At 35.3% G+C, this 16,904-nt stretch overlaps 3 protein-coding genes across 7 annotated transcripts in view; 2 read left to right on the top strand and 1 right to left on the bottom strand.

Moving 5' to 3' along the window:
• Positions 1 to 16,904, bottom strand: part of LOC123700968 (pseudouridine-5'-phosphate glycosidase) — a 104,198-nt gene that overhangs the window by 16,590 nt on the left and 70,704 nt on the right. Inside the window, exons 8-10 of one of the 2 annotated variants that reach the window (XM_045648365.1) lie at positions 9,044 to 9,218; positions 4,082 to 4,197; positions 3,737 to 3,851 (exon numbers count right to left, since the gene is read on the bottom strand). In XM_045648365.1, coding sequence (XP_045504321.1) covers positions 3,737 to 3,851; positions 4,082 to 4,197; positions 9,044 to 9,218 — 406 coding nt within the window. Of the gene's footprint in view, positions 1 to 3,736; positions 3,869 to 4,081; positions 4,198 to 9,043; positions 9,219 to 16,904 lie in introns of those variants that run through there. The other variant, XM_045648373.1, reaches the window with a different exon arrangement.
• Positions 519 to 3,228, top strand: LOC123701019. The gene is made up of 5 exons (XM_045648429.1): positions 519 to 691; positions 888 to 1,096; positions 1,259 to 1,454; positions 1,975 to 2,103; positions 2,329 to 3,228. The coding sequence occupies exons 1-5, from the start codon at positions 658 to 660 to the stop codon at positions 2,490 to 2,492; spliced, it is 732 nt and encodes a 243-aa protein (XP_045504385.1). The 5' UTR covers positions 519 to 657; the 3' UTR covers positions 2,493 to 3,228.
• LOC123701000 (CD63 antigen-like) overlaps positions 14,792 to 16,904 on the top strand; it is a 50,082-nt gene continuing 47,969 nt past the window's right edge. For 2 of the 4 annotated variants that reach the window (XM_045648422.1, XM_045648418.1), the window contains exon 1: positions 14,792 to 14,933. The gene's annotated coding sequence lies outside the window, so the exon portion shown is untranslated. Of the gene's footprint in view, positions 15,063 to 16,904 lie in introns of all 4 variants that reach the window. The other 2 variants (XM_045648410.1, XM_045648407.1) reach the window with 1 other exon arrangement.

Here is a 16,904-nt window from a genome sequence, read left to right as displayed (position 1 = left end):
AAAAGCATTACATAAAAAGATGCATTGGTATGACCACAGGGTATGATTAATCTGACTCGAGAAAAATACTTATTCCAATACAAGAGTAGACATAAAGATGATTAAAGTATTGCACCAATTTTTAAAAAAATCAGAAAAAGCTATACATCCTTAAAGTGACAGGCTTATTTGGCTCAACTCAGGTGCCATGCGGAGGCTTCTGTATCCCCTAAGCATCGCTATCATCGCTATGGTCATAAAAGTGATACGGTTTTGCTGATGTTAAGGACACAAGGTATTACGATTTTTAGAAGCCATTTTTGATTCTATGCGTCGCTACTATTAATCGATTTTTATTCACAGAAGAAAGTTTAATTATATTGATTCAAGCACATTAAGAAAATATTATTTTTATTATCTGAAAAAAATCGCGTCCATTCAAAATCATACACAAAAAGACTCGTATCCGACGTTAATAATTTATTTCAACTGACAAATGACAACATTTTATGTTTTGAATCGAGACTTTGACAGATTAAATTTCATTGAAATTATCAAATAGAAACTGAAAGACGCCGCAGTTGATAAATAACAAACGGTGTTTTAACTTTTATTCATGTTGTAATAACCAGGATAATTATTCAATTACTTTATTAATGTGTGATTAAGTATATAAACATGACTGCCAATAACGAATATCCGAAGGCTTCAAGTAAGTTAACTTCGGGCACGCCCATTTATTGAAAAATATCTTTACATTAGTTTCAGATTATTGCTTTTTCTTAAATATCAATAATATGAACGTCCCGTAGATTTGAAGATATTCATCGGAACTTTTTTACGGAAAATGTAAGGGTTTCTTACTACATATTTTCAATACTTAATCGTAAATATTATTTCATTTTCAGATGCTACGTTGATAGGAGCAACAATAACCTATGTCGCGGGATTGTTTTTGCTCTTATCCTTCGCTGGACCATACTGGATAGAGTCCTATCCAGAAATGTTTTCATCTTTTAAACACATGGGCTTGTGGGAATACTGTTTCGATCGTTTTCGCTTCCCATCCTACCAATTCGACAAGTTATTCCATGGATGTCATTATATCTTCAGTGAAGTATGTTTAATACTATTTTATCTTAGTGTCTTATATCATAAAACAGTGTTTATGCAATAGCATTTCTTTTAATAAAGTTTTAATTTATGCTCTATCATAGATTTTCGATATACATCATAGTTTATGTAAGTATAGTTGATATAATCTATACTTAATTTCTAGGAGTACTATGTCATCCGTGAATGGCTATTACCTGGCTGGTTGATGGCAGTGCAGGCATTTGTAACCCTGGCATTTATTCTGTCATTCTCAGCTCAAGTTCTGTTAGCCTGTGTGATTATAAGACTGCCACTCCGGCCTGTATTAAGATATGAATGGATTTATGTCTCATCTGCTTTTGTTATGATTGCTGTATCAAGTAAGTATTTTTTACTATAAATGTTGTAAATGACGTAACTTTAAACCAGGTAGTGGTTCAAATTTCATATAGAGTATTAATTGCATTCTTCACCTTCTTGAATTACTTATATCTGTTGTTCTATCTAATATATATATCGTCTATTGTTCTTTGATAAACAAGATTTACATTTCATAATGTTTCTTCGATATATAAGTATTCAGAATATAGAATACTAGTGGTCCGCCCCGGCTTCGCCCGTAGTACATATTTCGCAATAAAAAGTAGCCTATGTCCTTTCTCGGGTATCAAAATATCTCCATACCAAATTTCATGCAAATTGGTTCAGTAGTTTAGGCGTGATTGAGTAACAGACAGACAGACAGACAGAGTTACTTTCGCATTTATAATATTAGTATGGATGTATGTCAATTTAACATTCAACACTACATTTGATAAAATAAGAATCTTAAACACATTAAGCATGTTAATTATAAAAAAAGGAATCTAAAAACCAACTACATTGATATTATTTTTGCAGGTGCCTTCCTGTTCTTAGCTGTGGTAATATTTGGAGCAAACTGCTATCGCCGTGACTGGCTTATGTACCCAGCATTCAATGTTCTATCATGGTCATACGCATTTGCTGTTATTGCATTCATTTTATTCGGTAAGTCAGTCAGTCAGTTGATTTTTTTTGCTGTTTAATAAAATGTTGCATACTTCATCAATTGATTCTATTTATTTATGACTGCCTCTTGCTGGTTTTTCTCAGTAAAGGTACTATGAGATAATAATTCAAAATAATTAATCTAAATTGCTTTACATCTGCATAGTTTTATAATAAGTACTTGTTTCTATGACTGTTATTAAGTTTCCTCCATATTATTTTCAGGTGTTGCAGCAGTGTTGCTCTTCTTAGAGTCTCGCAAATTATATGAGCTGCGTTTAGAAGCTAAAAATTTAGTTGGACAAATGCAGCACAGCCAACCTGAGCATGCCTTGCACCAACTGCGTGGTCAGCTACAACAGCAGCAGATTGGTTTTTATAGAAGTTAGATTTTTGACAAATTCCTGAGGGCATTAAGTAACTGTTTTCTACTACACTGTGGCACGTAAAATGCTTGAAAAATCGTTGTGATTGATATATTTTTTTATATTCTTATGCAAAGATTAGCTTAACCACTTTACAAGTAATTTGTCTGTTTGCCCTCTTGAATAAAATAGCACAAATAGTTTTACATTTCCCTTTTTATTAAGAAAAATCCCAATAAAAAGTTTGCCATCTAAAAGTGGCGTTATCACTTATTAGTTTGAAGATAACTTTGAAGATTTTCTCTCTAAAAATGACCAATAATATTATTGATATGATAGTGTCATAATTGATAAAGCCAACTTCAATTGACCTATTTAATGTTTCAAAATGAACTTATCTTTCTCACAAATTTATCCGTCCAAATGATCTGAAAATTTGTATTCTCTTTTATTGTTTTAGCAAATTGACTATGAATGAATCGACATAATATTTCTAGTAATTGCATTTAATGTTTTCTTTTTTTTATATACAAGTGTATTATGTTTAGTTTTAGCAATTATAACAATTGTTACGTAGAAAATAGTGCAAGGTTTTTACACCAGTAGTTTGTAGGTATTTGAAATTAAGTTTGTCACTAAGAAATAGACTAGGATATAATCTAGACTAAATCCGTCCGATTAAGGTACAAATACCTGTATTTTATTTTTTAAATATGATGTAACCTGTATTATGGGATGAAATAAAAATATTTTTAATAAAGAGATTTTCTTTTCATTTTTTATCCATAGTTAATTAATTAATTATTATGCTATTATAGAAGATTTGTATTCATGATAAATATGTACTACTATTTCATATATTGTTATTATAATAAACATACTAGCGGTCCGCCCCGGCTTCGCCTGTGGTACATATTTCGTAATAAAAGGTAGCGCATGTTCTTTCTCCGGGTCTAAAGATTGTCTGTGCCAAATTTCATCAAAATTGGTTGAGAGGTTTAAGCGGGAAAGCTGACAGACAGACAGGCAGGCAGAGTTACTTTCGCATTTATAAAATTAAAATAGTAGGGATTCACAGTTGTTACAATTTTATGTTTAAATATACTGGTTTCTTGGATTTGTATAATAAAAAGAAACTGAAAACAAGAGACGTCTATATGGATGGAGCCGAGACGAGCACCGCCGCCGCCTTTATAAATTGCCTTGATTCTGCTCTACCAACAGTTTTCTGTTAATTTCTACAATTTAACAATTATTTTTTGTCTTACCTGGCTTATTGTGCTGGTGACAAAGTTGCAAGACGTGATCCATTGTATCTTGAGGTATGTTACCATCGATCACTATTAGCGGCGCTTTCTTTAAAACATCCAAATGTTTGTTTACCTTCGAAATCAAATTAACTGTTCAGAAAATAAAAATTAATGAAATGTGCGCGTTCATCCAAATCTGTCCAGTAGATAGTTTATCGGATATAGGATTATAGTTGAAAATCCTTTTCGTAATCATTGCAAAAAAACAAACATAATAAATTCTTGTAGAGAACATAATTTTAATTATATGCTAAGTCCGAAGCGATATTCGCAAAGCTATTTCGTATAGTAACGTGAACTTACTAGGCCGATCGATATATGATTATGAATTTCCATATCCCCTAATCCGATTAAGCATTCTCCTTTTTTATCGAACATGGCTGCATATGTTGCGGTTCTTGCTTCTTTTGCAGTGCAATCTACGGAAGAAATAACTAGATATTATTATTGCATTCATCATAATTTAGTAAGTAAATTGCTATTTGTTTGGTAATTGGGGGGCGATGTTACTCGCGTCCGTAGGTTTTAACTCTCGATTCCCTACACGTGTCCCCCGGGTTGTGCCAAACGAGTAACCGAACATTCTGGTGGAAGACAGTTGTCCCGGCTAGTTACCACCCACCCAACAAAGCCTTGCCGCCAAGCGATTCGTCGTGTTCCGGCATGATGTTGGGTGAATCCCTTCTGGTGAATGGTTGGGTCTGAACAGTAGCTTTGCATTTAAGAACCGAATCCAGTGCAGCAGTGCTTTTCTGCATCTGGCGTCTAGTCTTGGAGGGTAGCGGGATCCGAAGAAACGGTTTACCGCTGGCCGACCGCAGGTTGTAGGGGGCCCAATTAGCGGGTTAGCCACCCGTGAAAGGCTGCCCCGCCGCCTGTGTATAATCCCGAGTTGGCTCCAACGTGCCGGTTGGCGACCGGAGGAGAGGACCCGTTGGCAATATTCGGGGGGTTTCGGGCGTCCCCGCAGTCTCCAAACTAGACCCCATCAATGTAGATCCTGCCTGCATTCGGGTGGTTCTATATGCAAAGCCTCGTTCAACTACCAACAGTTCCCGCCTATTCACTCTACCAAACAAATAAAAGTAAAGATGAAAAAGTCTCATAAAGGAAATAAGGTTTTACAGCGGCTGCACTTCCTCTCTTTCAAAGTGCACCTCACCAACATCCGAGGCTTGCACTCTAATCTACTTTCAGTCCATCACCATCTTGAGACAGAGAAGCCGCATCTACTATTCCTTACGGAGACGCAAATTAAGAACCCCGCTGATGCAACATACCTGAAGTATCCAGGCTATTCTATTGAATACAATTTCAAGCCAAAAGCCGGAGTTTGTGTTTATGTTCGCGATGATATTTGCCTTTTGCGTCTTCGTCAACTTGAAGAGCCCAGTTTTTCAGTCCTGTGGACAATGGTGGACATGGGCACTCATAAAATTATATATGCCTGTGTATATCGATCGCACAGTGGTGACTTTGAGACAACTAGGTTACTTAACTACCTCAGTGAAGCTGCTGATGCTATTGGAAGTCGGTACCCTGACGCAGAATTGGTCTTTCTGGGAGACTTTAACGCCTGTCACGCCGAATGGCTATTTCCATTCCAAAAGACCGACCATGCGGGTAGAGAAACTTTCAACCTTGCACTGACTCATAACCTCTCCCAGCTGGTTCATGAAGCGACACGTGTTCCTGACATCGAAGACCACACAGCAAACTGCCTCGACCTCCTGTTAACAACAGATCCAGACAGACACTCAGTATCAGTCACTGCACCATTAGGTTCATCTGACCACTGTCTGGTTAAGACTGTATCAAACTATCCTCCTCCAGACACTACCACCAGTTATAAGCGGAGAGTATGGAAATACAAGTTAGCAGATTGGGAAGAGATGCGTCACTTTTTTGCAAGTTATCCATGGCGACAAGTCTGCTTCTCGTCGTCCGATCCTTCCAGCTGCGCGGATAATGTCGTTGATGTTATTCGTCAGGGAATGGAGTATTATATCCCTTTCTCAGACGTTAACTTCGATGGCAAAGCTAAACCTTGGTTTAACTCCGACTGCATCACCGCAGAGAAACGGAAGTTCTTAGCTTATAAAGCCTGGGTCGATGCTCGACTACGCAAAGCTCCAGATCTGCGCTCGAAAAAGAGGGCATTTAATAAGGCCGCCAAATACTGCAAAAAGGTGCTCAAAAAAGCCCGATTCGACCGAATTGAGAGTATTGGCAAGAAACTGATATCCTACCCTTCAGGCAGTAAGGCTTTTTGGTCTCTTGCCAAGATTGTCGAGTCTAACTTCTGTCGTCCTTCACTACCACCGTTACTTAAATCTGATGGTTCGTTGGCACATAGCGCGAAGGAAAAAGCCGATTTACTGGCATCACTTTTTGCAAATAATTCGCGTCTAGATTCTGGTAATAAATTTCCACCAATAATTCCCCATTGTGGCTCATATATGTCTAACATACATATCACACAAAAGACAGTTCTTAAAACCCTTCGTAATCTAGATGTGAATAAAGCCAGCGGACCAGATGGCTTGCCAGCGGTGGTATTTAAGAACTGTGCACCAGAGTTGTCTCCTGTCCTCACACGCCTTTTCCGCTTATCTTTAAAATCCGGAATAGTCCCCAAGAGTTGGAAAGTGGCAAACGTTCAACCTGTGCCCAAAAAAGGTAATCGTGCTGAACCCACGAACTATCGGCCAATATCAATAACCTCCATACTCTCTAAGATTATGGAGCGTATATTGAATGAACAACTTCTCGAACACCTAGAAGCCAACGACCTCCTCAGCGACCGCCAATACGGTTTTCGCAAAAAGAGGTCGACTGGCGATCTTCTAGCGCACGCTACACACCAATGGGGCGAAGCCTTGGAGAATCATGGAGAGGCGTTGGCCGTCTCTCTAGACATCTCCAAGGCATTTGATAAGGTTTGGCATGCTAGCTTACTGAACAAGCTTCCAGCGTACGGTATTCCCCATGTCCTTTGTGCTTGGATAGAAGATTTCCTGAAAGAACGCACGATACGTGTCATTATTGATGGTTGCTCATCAGATGAAATGACTATTAATGCCGGTGTTCCTCAGGGATCCGTCCTCTCTGCAACTTTATTTCTTCTGCACATAAACGACCTTCTCAAACCCAACATGTTCGGATATGCAGATGATACTACTGTTGTAGAGAGGTATCTGTCCAATGCCCAAGCATCCCAAATCATCACCAAATCCGAGCGGCAGGCCATGGTTACGCGTATGAACTCAGCCTTACAGGACGTCGCTAGTTGGGGTGACGCTAATCTGGTAGAGTTTAACGCGAAAAAAACACAAGCGTGTTTTTTCACTGCCAAACGGACTTCTCTCCATCTAACTCCATCTTTCTGTGATGTACCGATCTCATTAACTGACAGCCTCGATCTACTTGGTGTATCGATTTCTGCAAGTCTCAATTTCGGACAATTCATCGAGTCCAAAGCCCATATAGCAGCCAAAAAACTTGGAATACTTGCTAAAGTGAGACATTACTTCACACCGGAACAGCTTTTAAAACTGTATCAAGCCCAAGTTCGGTCGTGTGTGGAGTATTGTAGTCATCTTTGGGCAGGTTCCGCCAAAACTCACCTTGGAGCTTTGGACTCCATCGAGAGGCGAGCTTGCAGAATTATTGCCGATCCCTCGTTGATTCGTCGTAACCTCCAAAGTCTGGATCACCGCCGACAAGTTGCATGTCTGTCGGTCTTCTATAGAATACATTTTGGTGAATGTGCATCTGAACTCCACCACCTTATTCCACCTTCTCCATTTCTTTATCGGACATCTAGGCGTGGAATGGAACTCCATCCCTTCGCAGTCGATATACCGCACACACGCACTCAGCGTTATGCGAATTCATTTTTCATTCGAACTGCGAAGGTGTGGAATTCTCTTCCATCGTCGGTATTCCCGGACCATTATAATCTGCAGCTCTTCAAGTCTAGAGTGAATAGGCTTCTTCTAGGCAGGCGTGCTCCTTCATAGATCACATCACCGCTTTACATCAGGCGGGATAGTGGTCAAACGCCTGCCTATCATGTATAAAAAAAAAAAAAAAAAAAAAAAGTAATAGTAATCATTTATTGGGATCGTGGATGTAGGGAAATTATCAGTAAACCTACCTACGGTTAATAATTGTAAAGTCTATATAGGGTTGCTAATGATGATAAGCTATTATAAATCATGAGGTAAAATCTATACAAATTCGAGTTTTTTTTAAGATTATTCATGCTACGGTATACAGGGTGTAATCGTTAGGTGTGCACAAGCGAGCTAGGAGCTAGGAGCGAACAAGGAGCTCAATTTAAAGTTTCTAAATGAACTTTCCTTCAAATTTGCGAAGTAGTTAAAGCAGAAAACAAAAAAAAAAAAATAGGAAAAAGCTATAATCTTTCATATTGAATGTATATTGTATAGGCGATATTCATATCTCATACTAAATGTATGGGAGGGTCTCGTGTTAATTTTTTAGATATTTCTTGTTTTATTTTTAAAAAATTATTATGGCCATTTTACTCATTATGTTAAGTACTTTCGATATCAATTTAAAGTTTTTTGATATCTGTAACAGTTACGGAATAATCGCCTGTGCACACTTAACGATTACACCCTGTATACCTATATACAGGGTGTATATACCGTATATATGTATATATATACCGTAGCACGAAATACTGCAAGCGGAGTAGCGTAGGGGTATGCGAAAAGTGTGGAAAAAAACATAGCGGTAAGTACGATCTCTGAAACTAGTGTCAGGCTTTTAATTTACCTACCTATAGATGCAAAAAAAGAAAATCGCAATCAATATCCTAAATGGTTTTTCAAAAGAACGAAAAGATAGGGCGGTGAATTTCGTGGACCGGGATTATTATTAACTAGCTTAAGGAAAATTAAGATTTATTTTTTCTCCGTTTTTTTTCCGGGATAAAAAGTATCCTATTTTATGCCCAGGATAATAAGGTATAATTATACCAAGTTTCATCGAAATCGAACCATTAGTTTTTACGTGATGCCTTCACATACAGACAGACAGACAGACAGACAGACAGAAAGACAGACAGACAGACAGACAAAAATTTATTTAATCACATATTTGGGTTTGGTATCGATCCAGTAAAAGTTGGTATTTATTTTTTCAATATTTTCAATGTACAGAATTGACCCTTCTACAGATTTATTATATGTATAGATTGAGACGAAAAGCAAGTAGGTATATTAATACAAATACCTTCAAGAACGAGTCCTGGTGTGATACTTTGTAAATATTTTCCGTCAGCATCATCGCCTACTGCGGTGAGGAGTTTAGTGCGTCCGTTTCGTAAGCGCCACAAAGCTTCAGCGATGTTTCGACCAACGCCTCCACCGCATTGATATGTTTTACAAGCGTGTGTACTTCCATCCAACTGTAAGAAAAACCCTTATTTTTATCTGTGCTAGCTGCTATATAGTTGCCAGTTGATTTAATTTCAATAAGCAATTCTTCAGTTTGACCTGTTTTCTAGGTAGGTACATACTGTAATAATGATGATTGCCATCACTGAAATAGAACTAAAACTATACACCTACCTAATTATTCTTTTTAAGTTTTCAACTACCTATCAGTACACAAGATCAGTAATTATAGTAGGTTGTAGTTAGATTTATGAAGTTTTTAAATGTATATGTACCTAGTTAAACTCTTTCAGGACATTTGGACATTTATCTATGATGAATAATTATAGAGTGAACATTTCCAAATAGGTATGATAACAACTGAAGTGTGTCTTAAATTTCTATATTGTATCTAGGTTATGCACGATGAAATTACCTGTACGTAAAATAAAGTTTAGCCCAGTATATTGCAGTGGCATAGCTAGATTTACATAGGAGTTTGTTGTATGGCATGCCGCATGCGATTTATAATGCACGCGGTATCGTCACGGGACTCCAGCCAGGTAGACTGGTAATTTAAACTTTCCTGCATAAATGCCGACACCGTTTACTTATATTATGCAGTTAAGCTTCGTTTATACTGGAAGGATTGTTTTTGAGAAGTTATTTTTCATTTTGATTCAAAAACCGGAAAGTATGGAGAGTCACATCGTTATCACTTTACGCATACGGAGAAGCTAAGTGTAAGTATTTTTCATGAATATATCTGCCCATAAAAATTAGTTGGAATATGAAGTTTATTACGTGCATGTATACGCATATAAGTCAACTATTTTGGTATCATGATATTTGAAAAGACCAACACCGACTGGAGCCTTGTTGTGAAAAGTATCTCATCATACTGTATCGTTGATCGCGGAGTAGGTGGAGGTACTATGCCAAAGAACAAATGAAATGTGGCTACTAACAACTTTATTTCTTCTCTATATACAGGAGTTATGTTCCAGCAAAAGAGAACATTAACATTTTACAATGACATTAAAATAGGAGCGCGTACGGCGTAATCATAGGCCGGCCGGTGCAACGGCGTTCCTTGAACCGATTGTATCACGGGGCTGCACGCGACTGTCCAACGAAGGAACGAGGAAATTATGCGACCCACTGTATGTACTACATCTTTTTGCGCCTGTACTTAATTCTTAATAATACCTAGCACGCGTGATTTTATCGTTTAATTTACACTTACTTTATGTAAATTTGTTAGTTTAAAAAAAATACATAAATAAATTAATATAAAAATGCTTACTTCCACGTACGATGAAACTGAACGATTCAACACGTGCTGTTATCCCGAACTACTAATACATAGAGGCTTCTAAGAATAGAGCCTATAATCATATCATATCATATGTTATATATATAATCTCGTGTCACAATGTTTGTCCTCAATGGACTCATAAACCACTTAACCGATTATAATAAAATTCGCACACCATGTGGAGTTCGTTCCAACTTGAGAGATAGGATAGTTTAAATCTCAAATCTTAGAGAAAGCGGGCGAAGCCGCGGGCGGTAAGCTACTATGTTATAAACACAGTTGACAGATATATACTACGTACATAAACGTGCGGAACACCGAACAACCTGGCTCTACCATCAACTATCGCGCTTGTTCATGGGAGGTGGTGATCACTAATTAGGTAATATCAGGTAACATCACTTAAAATAATAATTGTCATGAAGATTACATAACTTTGTTTTTGCATTTCAGTGGTATTAAGTAGTTGTACTAATTTAATTTTGATGATAGCGTTCTAATTTTTTACAGCCCCAATAATATTTTTGCTTGATAGTCAGTATGAAATGTCGTATTTAAATTATATATTTGAGGCCCAAAAAATAAAAGTAATGGAAATTCTACTTACTTTAACTACCTAAACCATAAAAGCATCAAATATGTTTAAACATTGATCGTATTCGCGAAACTCCATTACTTCCTACAGTTCCTACAATTCTTTTTTTTATATTTGTTTGCTTGAGTCTTGCTTGAGTATCTATCATGCAATATTACGTTTGTATAAATAGCATGGATAACTAACCTTGATTTTATTCTTTTGACTTTAAATCTAGAAATATTTCCAGTTTCAATGTTTTTATTTCTCAGTTCAAATTCAAATTTTAAATATGTAAATGCAATTACAGTTAAATGACATCATGCATTCATTATACCTGCATAATATATATATTGTTTGTCAGGAATGTTAAGGATGCATTTAATCGAAGTAAACTTCATGAGGGTCTCTAACTCTCTATGTATTTACTCGAAAATAATAAACATCCTGGGAAATTATACTCACCCTCACTTCCGCTCAAATCGTGTACGTCAGTACATCACCAAGGCAGTTAATTAGAAAGGAAGAAGCTTAATATTCAAAACATCATTAATATCTAATCCTACTTGAACTTTCTTGTTGTTAACGTGACCTATGGGAACCTATTTATCATTGTGTTACACGGTATCAATTGAGTTACGCTAGGTATACTTGTATTTCATATATGCGACTTCTTATTCTGTGTGTGTGAAAGCATTATGAGTGAGCGCGTTGTAAAAACTGTATAAAATTAAATCATGTTTCATTCTATTTCTTATATCGGAAATCGAGTTTCGAAACGATTCTTTAGTCTTTTAATTAAATAGTGGCTACTGATATATATAATACCCAATTTATACCTATAAATGGAAAACGCTTATGTGCAATCGGGAGTTATCAGTTCAATACAACCTAATCATAAAATATTTGTCATCAAATAAAAACTCGGTTTGCTTGCTCAATGAAAATATTATAAAGGTGTCGTGTTTCGAATTGATTGTGGGCTAATGATTTTTAGATGACATGGGGTAAAGTTTCAATTGCTTGCGTGGTAAAAACTCGAGCACCAGGTCATTTATGTTTTAATGACATTATCTTCAAATCGTTTAGATTTTTTGTATGTATTCTAATATGATTCTAATCTACATTAATCTACGATTGGACTTCACGCGATACGTCCTTTCCTTAAATCCTTGTTTGCCATATTCTTTCACGTCGGAACGGAGCTATTTTTTGGTATGATTATCGTGTCTGATAAGAGGCTAGAGATGCTTCTATATTAATATTATATATTTTTTCTGTGGTTAAACATCTCATTCCCCTGGGATTTTCTGACTACATAGGCAAACCCGCAGACTGAAATCTATTATTTCTACCTCTTTAATATATAGATATTTATAGCATTTTGTTAATAGTAGCAAGTTTGACTTCAGCAAAATATTTAACGCATTTGCAGACAAATATGTTTGAGGATGAATGAGACCGTAGATAGAATTTTAATATTATATTCCAAAAAAAAGACAATATTTTTCTAACAAATAAACAACTCATAGTGCAACGTTTGTCACTATTAACTAAAAAGTAGTAATATTTTCTTCAAACAGTGGAATCTGACATCGCTTACTAATATAAAACAGATATAACAGGTCGAATGGAAGAAACTTTTATAATATTAAAGCGGAATAAACCCATCCCGAGAACAATAAGCTACTGAAGGAAGATTGCGATTTCCTACGAAATTAATATCATTGCATTTGCGAAATAAGCAAGAAAACTATATTGTTTTACCTTTGATATCGAAAAAACGTATTTGGTAAGGATATAGAAGTATCCGCAATATTTTGTATGAATCATATCCTCAAAGCATTATTGCTTTACCAGCAATAGATTTATTTATATCCGACTGATCCAGTAACCTTTCGCCAAAATTAGGTAGATTAGAATAAAATCGGCGTATGGCTTCCCTAGTGAACACACGTACTAATAGATTTAGATAAAAATATATACAGCGGGCTTCTCTTTCCTTTCTTTCTCTAATTTCGCACTTCTATCGTTGTTCAAAAAAAATGTTTTGTATATTTATGTAAACTAAATCGAAATTATGGATATATTGGTAGAGGGGGAAAAATTGAAATACTTATCATGGCGTTTGTGTAAATCTGAACTATTAACATTGTTAAAATAAAACATCATAATATAAGGTAAAACCACAGGTAAAACTAAGAATTGTTACATGTGCAATCAAATTGTCATAATTCAAAGCGTGTTTTATATAAATAAAAAACAACGAAAAATAGATTCGCCCGCGTAGTACTCGTAGCGACATGTTGTACCTTCTGTAGAACTTTAAAAGCAAGATCAGAAATTAAACTTATGTCTTAGTCCAAATCATTAAGCTGAACTTATCGTATAGTAATAAAAAAACAATTCAGTTACCACGATCTATATTGAGAAACTTTTCTAAGGAAGGCAAATATATATTACATATTTTATTTCAGTGCAAATTTGCCATCGTAACAGCTCTACGATATCAAAAAATGATTAATTGATTTTTACATTTATTAAATTTAAACTGATGGATTGCATTCTAGATGTTGATTTAACAAATAATTATTTTATTCGTATTATCTTTTATATATTCTTTTAAATAATTTCTCTACTTTATGAAATGTAATTTTTATAAAATTGTATTACCTGTCTACTTAAAGAAACAAATGCCAGAGTAAAAATAAACCCATCGTTAACAGGGAAGGCGTATTATAATTTTAACGAACACGTATGTAAAAAGGGCCGACCGACATTTATTTACTCAAAGAGTAGCTGGAATTCAATGCGATTGTTATTTATTTTTAACACACGGCAACAGTAATATTATAATATAAAATAATCTCATACAAAGATGATACTATACGATTTTGTATCGAGGTAGAGTATAAACGTCCCCTAGCTCTACATTCATTCTGGCCTTAAATCTCCTGTCTCAATTACTTATTTATTTACAAGTTTTAAAACTCATATTAGAATAACTATCCAAATTATAAATTGAACAAATCTTACACCCAGGACTTCATTCAAGAGATTGCTAAGCAAATTTAATTGAGGTCACTCGTCAATATGTAATTCTGCTTCTTGTTCTTATACTTTATACATTTTTTATGTACTTTATACAGTACAATAAAAATCATATTATAATGTGTACATGTATATTGCATTAATACGTAATCACTTGAATGCAAATCTTATTTCATATAATTACTTATATCTCGCTAAATGATTAATATGCAACTAATTAATAGACTTTTATGCGAGCTTACGTCCATTATCCTTAATTGTTATCGTTGGATAGATAAATCACAATATTGTTTTTATTGTTGTATTAATGTAGCCGACATTAATCATGATGATTTCCGTAGTTATCGTAATCAACGTTCTAAAAATACAAAATATTGTTATACATTTAAAACTGTTTTTACTGTTTTTTTTATCACAAGAGATTCTCCGAGGTCTCCATTAAAGGAGTAATATTATCATGGGATATAAAAGGTATATTTTGATAACCATTCTAAAATATCTTTATGTGTGATTTAAAAAGCTCGTAATATTATTTTGGCATAAAACAGCTGGTTTTTCAATGATTTTGCAATGTGGGAGGGCGCTAGGGGGCGGCGGTATCGAACGTGGGCGCGCCGCCCCGCGCCACTGAAGCCCTACAGCGAAACCAGTCTGCCAACAGACCCCGCGCGCGCCTGCCGTATCTCCTCGCTTCATAGACACTCGGGACACCCAACAATCAAATACACTCCATACTATTCAAATGAAAATGGACTCAGTCGTGTGATAAACCTATACGAGCTTTTGTAAGCACGCAAAGTTGAGGTGATTTTATTTCTTTTTAAATTGGCAAACAACATTTATAGTGTGATAGCAATTAAAATGATTTGTGAGAAAGTGTTTTTCGCGTAAATAGGTAGCAGTGGCGGCGGTTCGTCTACGTCATGACACACGGTATGCTGAGAATTTTGGCTTTGGTTTTCCATATAATTAATTTATTGAATAGATATAATAGATTTTTAATAAACCGAAGGTATATAACTGATGTTTTTTCTGGATCAGAATTTTATATAAGCGTTTAAACGAATGCTAAATTGTGTCACTCAGAGTAAATTTAGCTCTTAAGAAATTAATAATAGAACGAAGAATATCGTCCGCAAATAAAATTGAGTCACGATAGTCCAATTTGAAAAACCTGGAGCTTAATATTTTAAAATAGATATATTACCCAATGGCGTTTATTATTCCCTCTTGTATATTTTAATAGCAGTATAAAACAAGATACAAGACTAGGCTGAATCAAAAATCATATTTGATCCAAAAGAGTCTTAATCTCTGATACCAGTCCAAATTTTTGTAAGAAGAAAGATCAATCTAAGAAATGCGTCTGCATTATACTCTTTCGGGATTTCTGTCGAATAAACGATATTATTGAAATGAATCTTGCCAACAATAAGGCTATTAATGTGGGAATTCTTGTCTATTTTGTACCATAAAAACTGATGAATACCACCAAATTTATTAGATTTAAGCCCCTCCCGAGACTAGAAATTTTCCATAACCAATTGATCCTAATAGTAAATTGTTAATCATTTTCTGTATTTTGTCAGGCTACTTAAGATCATTTATCAGACCTCGTCCCCAGTATTTTTATCTATAGGTATCTTTTACTAATAATAGGTATAATAATTGATATAAAACTAAAACACTAATGTATGAAGATGTTCACAGATGTTCATAGTTATATAAAGAGGTTTTTTAACTTCTTCATAAATCTCACCCATCGCTGGTCTTGACTTCTGACACCTTCCTTATCAAGTGAGGAACAACCACTCTATCTTCTTCCATCGCACTTCGAACAATTAAGTGTAGTGTGACCAGGTTGTAAACTAAGAACCCTAATAACAAGGGTGTATAGATTGCTGCCAAGGAATTAACTAATATTAAAATATGATGCATAAATTATTACGGGTTAAAGATAAAGATTAGATGATAAGATGATTTCTGTGAACGTAAAATATAGTTAGTTTCTTTTATAGAGGAATTATATATAACAATTTTGATTTACTAGTTTCATTTTCCGATTAAATAGTCAGACTCGTCCGTCACCTGACAACATGATGGCGTGCTTATCACACTTATCTGTTATTAACTGTCTATAAACTGAAATTTTTATGTTATTAGACATTATATTATTAATAATATGCTTAGCTGACCTTTTATCCGTCTGATCATTCAACATTTTCACCAACTTTTCTTAAACATTATTCCAATAAGTGGATAGTCAGGCCCGAGCCTCTTGGTGCAGAATGGGGTTGTTAAACTAATTGACTAAATTTACGGGAATGTAGTTGATCAAGTACACCCAGTCAGGCTGGCCTGGCCCGGGGAGTTGGGACTTTAATTATTATCGTCGAGCGATGAACAAACCCATTCCAATGAGTTGTGCCGAATGCTCACGTGCTAATCACTACGTTAATATTTAGGTAGGTAGGTACCTAATTAAAAAAATACAAAAAAATGTAGATTCTAAATGAGTCGTGTGCCTGTTACGAGACAGAAAAACAAAGTTACACAAAAATATTTACAAGGCGGACAGAGAGTCACAGGAAAAGAGAAAAATCGGGCACCATAGTACCTAAAGGTTAAAAAATCCTTTGTTAGCATTTCATTAAATGTTAATTAATTTCTCAAAGACAAGACCTTTCTTTAATGTTAATTAATTTTCAAAAGGTTCATACCCCATCCATATAATATAGATTTCTCATCCTAAAATTATACGTATATTAAATTTCA

The sequence above is a fragment of the Colias croceus genome, chromosome 2 (assembly GCF_905220415.1).
Source record: "Colias croceus chromosome 2, ilColCroc2.1".
Taxonomy (NCBI): domain Eukaryota; kingdom Metazoa; phylum Arthropoda; class Insecta; order Lepidoptera; family Pieridae; genus Colias; species Colias croceus.
This window is presented reverse-complemented; position numbering and strand designations above follow the sequence as displayed.